The sequence below is a fragment of the Cavia porcellus genome, unplaced genomic scaffold, assembly GCF_034190915.1.
Source record: "Cavia porcellus strain 051 isolate PalLab524CR breed Dunkin Hartley unplaced genomic scaffold, mCavPor4.1 scaffold_3, whole genome shotgun sequence".
NCBI classification, from domain to species: domain Eukaryota; kingdom Metazoa; phylum Chordata; class Mammalia; order Rodentia; family Caviidae; genus Cavia; species Cavia porcellus.
The window spans coordinates 121,299,607-121,308,944 of NW_026947486.1; the positions used below are offsets into that span (position 1 = coordinate 121,299,607).

General features: G+C 35.6%; 1 protein-coding gene across 5 annotated transcripts in view; it reads left to right on the forward strand.

Moving 5' to 3' along the window:
- Brcc3 (BRCA1/BRCA2-containing complex subunit 3) overlaps nucleotides 1-4,155 on the forward strand; it is a 59,607-nt gene extending 55,452 nt beyond the window's left edge. For 3 of the 5 annotated variants that reach the window (XM_013141222.3, XM_013141225.3, XM_063246634.1), the window contains one exon: nucleotides 1,358-4,155. In XM_013141222.3, coding sequence (XP_012996676.1) covers nucleotides 1,358-1,509 — 152 coding nt within the window. In that variant the 3' untranslated portion in view covers nucleotides 1,510-4,155. The remainder of the gene's footprint in view (nucleotides 1-1,357) is intronic. The other 2 variants (XM_063246633.1, XM_063246635.1) reach the window with 2 other exon arrangements.
- Nucleotides 4,156-9,338: the final 5,183 nt, after the last annotated feature.

Sequence of the window (9,338 nt, forward strand, 5' to 3'; positions counted from 1 at the left end):
CTTTTAACCCTGTAGGTCATCAAATCTTGGAAATACAACCTAGAGTAGGGGAGGAAAAAAGACGTTTTGACTAAGGGTGGTGACATGGGCTATAAAGTTGTCAAAATTCATTGTACTGTATGCTTTAAATTGACTTATTTTATTGCCTGTAAATTAGAACCCAGTAAAGCTCATCATAAAGTGAAAAAACAGGAGAAAATATGAGTATGTTTTTCAAACTCTAGGGAGACTAACACTTAAGGATAATCTGAAATTACATACTCATAAAACATTGACTAAATAGTAAAAGCTTTTATAAACTCCTGCAGAAAAATTAAAAGATTAATTACAATCTTTAAAAGAAGTATAGATTAAGATAAAGTTAGCAGTTTTTTGTCCTTTGGCAAAGATTAAATAGAGAAATAATCAGATAAGGAAATAAGGGTTAGGGTTAGAGTGAACCCTATACCTGTTCCAGGAATCCTATCCCTGGAGGTATACAATTTGGTATGATATGGAAAATACTTAAGTTTTAAAATACATTCTGATTTATATATAGCAATTCCACTTAAACACAATCCACATATTAGCACACAGTTAAATATCACTGAGAATCAGTCAATAAGGGACTTATTAAATTGGTACAGCCATTCAGATGAATATTTTGCAGCCTTTAAGAAGGAACTCTGGAACCCAGCTGTAGTGGTGAATGTTTGTAATCTTCGTACTATGGGAGGCTGAGGCAAGAAGATTGCAAGTTTGGGCCCTGTCTGTAGGGCTTAGTGATTTAATGTGATCCTGTCTCAGAATAAAATATAGAAAAGTGTGGAGACATAGTTCAGTGTGAAGGTCCTGGGCTCAATCCTTAGTATAAGTGCAAAAAAAAGCAAAAGAGAGAGCTAGATTTTTTTCATTGACACAGAAAGATGTCTATGATACACTGTTATGTAGGGGAAAAGAGAACTTCTCAGGTGAGTAGAATTAATGTTTCCCATAGTGTTTCTGAAATCGAACTTTCAAAGGCAGAGTTATAGCTCTTTAGGAGTCATTTACAGTGTAGGAATGTCTGAAGGGCTGGGAAGGCAGCACTTCTTTATTCTTCTTTTAGTCCTTTTACCAAAAGGAATAAAAAGCTGTCTTTTTGCTTTCCACATAGCCAAACGCTCTTCTCTATCTCATGGACTTAGAAGGAATTCAGATGCCTCAGAACAGGTGTCTTCTTTGCTCAGCTTTTCTGTCTTTCCCCTAGCTGGCCACAGAAAATCACTTACCAGACATATTTGTTGCACTTTTTCTACTTCCTACTCCAACCCCTTTGTCTGTGCTCACAATTGAGGCACTATTGGTGGTGAGCTCATCTATGTTTCTCCCTTTGAAGTGTTTACCAAGAATCTGTGCAGTCAAATGTCGGCAGTCAGCGGGCCTCTCCTGCAGTGGTTGGAAGACAGACTGGAGCAAAATCAACAGCATTTGCAGGAGTTACAACAAGAAAAGGAAGAGCTTCTGCAAGAACTTTCTTCCTTAGACTGAAGCACCTGACAAAAGAGGGTATTTTAAAAAATTTATATACCAAATATGGCTCACAATTGCACACAACTTTGGTGTAAGGCAGGCAGTAGGGCAGTAATTTTATATTGCTTTATATATGCAAATACACAAGATGCTCTTCCTAAAAATTACTCAAGAGATTATTGAACCCTTCTACTACTATACCTACCACAGCAGATGCATTAAGTAGTATATAAAATTTATTTTTTAAAGGCTATCAAAGGTACATTGACAAGTCTGTCTTGTAATGAAATGTCTCTGAAGTATATTCTAAATGCTATTTTCCCTTCTTAAACTTGTAAGTCTTTATTTCCATTTTCAGTTGTATCCACCCTCCACATGAAACTAAAGAAATAAGCATATTTTATGTTTCTACTTGTAGTTATGATGCTTATATTAGACAAATTAAGGACATGAGGTTTAGTGTAAGGAAGTGTAGAGGGCTCTTCGACACCTCCCCTCTATTTTTTGCTCTTATTGAGAAGCATATGTCTCATGGGTCCTTCTTGATCTCTTCAGTATATAGTCTGAGACAGTATCAGTCTTAAATCCCAGTGTGTTCCCTTTTTAACCAACCAAATGAATTCTAGCTATTTGACTGTGAAGCAAATTCCTATTGAGCAGATAGCTACCTAGAAAATTCCATTATAATATAAATGTGTTTTCTAAAACATTTAGGATTTAGAATGTAATAAAACTCATGCTTTAAAATTTCAATGACATTATTCCTAGTGTGCGTAGTCATAATTAATAAATATGTGTTTTCAGAAAAAAATTCAGGCCCGTGGGTTGTTGTAATCTAGAAATCTGCATGAATTGCATGCCAATTCTGAGGCACACTTACCATTTGAAAACTGCCCCAGGGCATATGGAATATAAATAGTGGGTTTTGTTCCTAATTTCCCAGTGCCACAGTTCTCTATTTTTTCTCCCTAGAGGACAGATGAAAATACCTCATGTAAAATTAAGATAAGCCAATTTAGATGAAGAAAAAATTGGAGAATTCACATTACTTGACTTCACCACTTTTACTGTAAAGCTACAGTAATCAAGATGGCTTGATATTGGCAGAAGGATAGATACAAAGATCAGTGGAACAGAAGATGGAACCCAGAAATAGATTCACATAAATATGCCCAACTAATTTTGACAGAATTCAAAAGCAGTTTAATGCAAAGATACACTTTTCAAAAAATCATGCTGCAGAAATCAAATATGCATAGGCAAAAAAACAAAACAAAATTCAAACCTCACACATGCTATAAAACTTACAAGATATATCACTTACTTAAATGTAAGATGTAAAGCTATAAAACTTTTAGTGAAAAAAGTCAGCAGAAAAATCTTCAGGAGATAAGTTATTGGATTTCAACTCAAAAGTATGATTCATATGAGAAAATAGGTAATATATTGGGCTTCATCAAAATTTTAAAAATTGCTCTAAAGAAAAATGTAAGAAGAGGAAAGGACAAGCTACAGTATGAAATTATTTGCAAACCATAGAGTATCTGATCAATGTGGAAATAAATGAAATCAAACTCAACAATAAAATGTTATCCAATTAGAAGATGAGCAAAAGGCATGAAAGGGCATTTCACAGAAGAGGATATATGGATGGTAGATAATCACTTAAAAAGATATTAAACTTTATAAGCCATCAAGAATTGCAGAATAAATCTACAATGCAGTATGACTTATCAGAATGGTTAATGCAAAAATAGAGGAAATGTCAAATGCTGTTAAGGATACAAGCTAGATTGAGGTGTTGATAAGAATGTAAAATGGTATAACTAGTCTGGAAAAGAGTTGGGAAATGTCTTCTAAAATTAAACATACTATATAACCGAGAAAATGTACTTCTGGACATTTATCCCAGAGAAATGAAAAACTTTGTTGGCATAGTAACTTGTACAAAAGTTTTCATAGTAGCTTTATTCAAAACCTGGAAACAATGCAGATGTCCTGCAGCAGGTGACACAAGGAGTTCCTGTGAGCTAATGGAGTAGGGTTTTTTTGGTCTTAATTGTGGTGTTGACCACATGAATTTATACTTGCTAAACAAGTCATCTCTACCCTCAGATACTATGCTGCAATGGAAAAGAACAGACTATTATTTTTTTTTGAGACAAGATCTCTCTATGCAGTTCAGGCCGGACTTGAGCTCACTTTGTAGCCCAGGCTGGTCTTGAACTTGCAACGATTTTCCTGCCTCAACCTCCCGAGTGCTGGGATTACAGGCATGAGCCAACAAGCCCAGCGGAACAGACTATTATTACACACAACTTAGATAAACCTTGGGGGTATTAATGGTTATTTTAAAAACAATATTAAAAGATCACATTATATGACTGCATTTTTTACAACATTCTTGAAATATCAAAATTATAGGAATGAAGACCAGACTAATGATTGACAGAGATGGGGAGTAGGTGGAACATGGCTTCTGTGTGACTCTACAGAGATAATACAAGGAGTTCCTTTGTGCTGATGGAGCAGTTTTTTAATCTTAATTATGGTGTTAACACATGATTTTCTACTTATGCTAAAGCTGTATGATCTGTACATACATAAATGCATGCATGTAGAATCCAGTGAAACTGAATAAAGTGTGTAGCCTGCTAAACAGTATTCTACCATTGTCACTGGTTGACTTGAAAGTTTTACTACATTTGTGGAAGAGCTTATCATTGGAAGAAACTGGGCAAAAATACATGGGACTCTACATAGAGGTAAGACAAATTGGTAAAGGAGCAAGAGTAACAATACAGCTTGTTGCAGTTACCATTCCTCATAATGATCAACATTTTTAAAAGGCTGAACACTGAGCTAAAAGGAATCTTGGTTGTCATCTACCCTAATCTCATTTTATTACACAAAGATAATAGAGCATAGAAAGAAAAAGGGACTTGTGTTCAAGAGTGGCCTATAAAATGCATCAATTTATTTCCTCTCAGATGTTCTTTTTATCAACCTTTTATTTCATAAAATAGTACCCTATTCCCTATTTACTTAAAATTTATAAATGTTTATTCCGCAGTAATTATAGACTTTGAAAAAGTTGCAAAACTAGTAGAGTCCCATGAGATAAGTTTTTCAGTGTCAGACATTATTTACAAACATGTAAAAAGGGAGCCCATAAATAAACCCAAATGTACAGTAAACTGTCAATAAAATTGCCAAGACTATTGAATGAGGAAAAAATGTTCTGTCAACAACTGCTGATTGGACAATTGAGTATCCACATACAAAAGAACGAAACTGGACCCTCACCTCCCAACATATATGAGTATTAATTCAAAATGTATCAAAGACTTAAATATTAGAATTTAAAACTACAAAAACCTTAGAAGAAAACATGGCAGTAAATTTTTATGATCCTGCTTTTTGGAAGTAAATTCTTAGATACAACACTGAAAGTACAATCAACAAAGAAAAGAGTAGATAAATTAGATTTCATTTAATTTAAAAAGTTTTGCGCATCAAAATACATCACCAAAAAATTAAAAACTCAGAAAACGAGACAAAATATTTGCAAATCATATATCTAAGATTCTAGTATCCATATTATACAAAGAACACCGAAAAGAACAAAAACCAAATAAAATTTGAAATTAGACGGGGTCTGAATAGACAATTCTGAGGAGTGTGTCTGGTTTTCAAGTAGCACATGAAAATTTGCTGAGCATCATTAGTCATTGGAGAAATACAAATCCAAAGCATAAGATACTACTTCACAACTCATAATAAAAAATTCCAGCGTGGTAGTACCTACTTGCAATTACAGATATTTGTGACTCTGAGGTAGGAGGATCTGTTGATTTGAGTGGTTTGAGACCAGCCCTGGAAACATGGTATCCCACTGTTTGTTTGTTTGTTTCTTAAGTAAGATAATAAGTGCTGGTGGGCATGTGGAGAAGTCAAAGCTCTTGTAAATTGTTGGGGTATCAAGTGGTGCAGTTAATTTGGAAAGTACACTGGTTGTTCTTACTAGAATTAAACATAGGATTATGATAGGATGCAGCAGTTGCATTTATAGGGGTGTAGATCACAAAACTGAAAATAGAAATTCAGACAAAAACTTGTACATGATGCTCAAAAGGTGGGAAACAACCTCATGACCATCAGCCGATGAACTGGTAACACAATATGGGGGTATGGCATATAATGGAATAGTATTCAGGTATAAATAAAAATGAAGTACTGATTCATACTACAGTATGGATGAATCTTTTTGATTTTATTTTAAAGAGGATAAAATTAAATAAAACAGAACAAAGCAGATCAGAAGAAAACAATGTAAGAGACACAGATTTCAAAGCAAGACAACTGCAGATCACTGTCTATCATATTGTCTCTTGTTTTCTTCCAAATGGTTGTCCATATACTTATATACAGTGGATTCATATAAAACAAAATAGTATAAAACTTAACAGAACAGGATGATGAAGGATTTTTAGGTCTTCAAAACCAACAATGGCTGCCATAATGTCTCTTGTTCTCATCAAAATAGCTGTCCATGCCTTCATGTATGTTGAAGTTAAAACACCAAAATCACTCCAAACAAAGAATAATAGTATAATAATAATAGTATTGCTGGATTTCACATCATGATGCTATGGAATCAGAAATGGGTACCTTAGTGTCTCTTTTTCTTCAAAGTAGCTGTTCACTTTGTCATGCATTATATAATCGATTCTCATAAAATGTTTAGGAGAAGTTCTATGCATGCATGAGTCTCTACATGATTACCTATCCTTTCCATATTAGAGGGAAAAACAAGACAAAACAAAGCAAATTCCTAGAAAAACACGAAACGAAAAAGACATATAAACAACAATGGCAAAGAGTGCAGAACAATGAATATATAGGCCTTCCAAACAAGGTGGTGTAAACATAACTAGGGTTGTTATTTTACATAATAATCTTCAAGAGTTCCTCAGATCACCATACAATAATATGCACAGTTGTTCCAATCCTATGAGTGTTAACTATTTTGTTACAAAAATTTATAGAATTTGTAGCACAATCATCTGAGCTATACTAATTTCAGATTATATGTGTTTATATAATTTCAGATATTTTTTCTTTTCCCTTCCTTTTTCTTTCTCCTTGTTTTCCCTGAGATGTTTTTTCAACATGGATGAATCTTAAAAACATTATGCTCAGTCAAAAAAGCTAGACATAAAATGCTACACAATACATGATTCTATTTATGTAAAATGTCCAGAATAAACCAATCCATAGTGATCAGCAGTTGCCAGGGCTTAGGAGGAGGGAATATAGAAAAATGATGGTTAAAACATTAAAAAGTTTCTTTTTAAATCGATCATGGTGATGTAACTGTTCTTAAAAAACATTGAATTTTTCACTTTCAATGGATGAATCATGTTATATATAAAATAATGTATCAATAAAGATTTTCTTAAAACAAGGAAATCCCCTGCAGGGCTTAGGGCTGGGTTGGAACCCTTTGTCTTCTGAGAGAGAAGTGGGGGCAGAACTGGGCCTATGGGGACTTCCACATAGAGATTGGCCAGGAGTCCCCTGGTACCTTTTCCTGGCCATGTACTGGCATTCAGTATGGTGAGGCCATTCTTCCTCCTCGGAGCTTCTGGAGGAGAGTGAAGCCCAGCAGCTTAGCAGAGCCTTCTGCAAAACGGTGTCACCCCACTGGCTGGGCCGCAGAGCCTGCACCCACACTACTTGGCATCACCATTGACTCACCCGGGTTCCTTCTGTGGCTGTGGAAGGAACCTTAGCAACACATTCACGTTGTCCTGTTTGCGAAAGGCATTTATGTTAGCAAAACAAAGGCATTTGGTGACAGTGATTTTTTTAAAAAATTGATTAACACAAAAGTTGAAAGTTTCTATCACAAAGAAATAATACATATTGGAAGAGATACTCTTGCCCAGATATGAAAATTATACAATGTAAATGTATAAAAGCATCACATGGTTCCTCATCAACAGGTACAGTTTTTTATGTGTCAAAAACTTTTAGAGGCAGATATTAAGATAATGTCCACAATGAGAGCCAGATCTGCCCCTGTGTTTACTGCCTTCAGGATACTTGCCTCTAGTAGGCAATCTGTGTGGATGAGGAGGAACAATCACATAAGCCCATGTGCCCTCAGGCCACCACTGGAGATTCTGGATTCCCATGGCAGCCAGCACAAGCCAGGAGAATCAGACAAACATGCCCTTGTGCACTTCCACCATTGGAGGAGTCCCATTGTAGTCACGTAGGGCAAGAGAAGAAGCAGCCCTGCCACCACATTCTCATGGCCATTGCAGAAGCCTCAGTGAAGCTGTGTGGGTCTGGAGAACCCTGCCCCATTCCCCTACATTGTGAAGGTGACAGCCAACATGAGAAGCACCTGGGACCCCACAACTGGCTTGTCAGGAAGGACTCAAGAAAACGTCAAGATGAAGGAGCAAAAGGCAGTCTCAGGCCTCAGCCCACACAGAACAAGTCTGGGAGATATAGACAGCAGAAACTGGAAGTTGCACACTTGAAATCTCTCAAAGGATAGCAAAGTAAAAAAGCAACTTCATGAGGCTGTAAAAGTAATCAGATCAGAAATATCAGGTAAAAGAAATTACAAATGTAATGGAAGAATTGCTGAGCATATCTAAAGAAGATAAAGATAAAAAAACGTAGGAAAATGATGGAAACCTTGAATGAACAATATAAGAAGGAATTATATAATGTGTGAAACAGATTCAGAGAGATATCCAGGAAATTAAAAACTTCATCAAAAGTCAACAAATTGAAAGAGACTGAAGACAAACTTTCAGACCTTGAAAACAGGATTGTGGTTAGCAATCATGAAAGGAAGTCTTAAAAATAACAGGAACCAGGAAATAACAATTGAATGGCTGCAAGATGACTCAGAAAAATAGTGATAGTTGTCAGTGAAAAAGCAGGGGTCAACATAGATGACATAAAAAGGCTATTTACAGAAGTAATAGCAGAAAACTTCCCAAATGTGGTAAAAGGACCTGGCATACAGATAAGCAAGGCATATAGAACTCCAAATAGCCATAACAAATCTACACCCAGACATATAATAATCAAGATCCTGGAAATTCAGCACAAGAACAGACTATTAAATGCTGTTAGAAAAAAGAAACAGGTCACCTATAAAAGAAAACCTATCAGGATCACGCAGACTTCTCAACACAAACCATCAAGTCAAGAAGACTTTGGAGTGAAGTGTTTCAAATCCTGAAAGAAAACAACTTCTAATCCAGATTGATGTACTGTGCAAAACTATCTTTTAAAATTGATGAAAAAGTAAGATACTTCCATGATAACAACTGAAGGAATTCATGACCACCAAACCAACCCTACAAGGAGTCCTAAAGGATAGTCTAAAGAGAGATAAAGATGACCATCATTCCAGGAACAGCAGCAGAGGGGGATTACCAAATAGCACAGACAGGTGAACAGAGGGGAAAACTAGGTGGCCAACAATAGGACGAGAACATACAGAGATGAGCTAATGCATTCCAGTTATAATCATTAATGTAGATGGCCTCAATTCATCAATGAAATGAAACACAGGGAGAGTGGATCAAGAAACAAGATCCATTAACATGCTGTGTACAATAAATATATTTAACTTGTAAAGGAATTTGTAGACCAAAAGTCAAAGGAGAAAACCATGTTCTATATGACAGGAAACCAGAAAAAAGCAGTAGTTTTTCCATTGACTACAGAATGGATAAGAAAGATACAGTACTTTTATACAATGGAAAGCTACTCAGCTATAGAGAAGGATAGTCTGGAGGCTCTTGTAGGTAAAT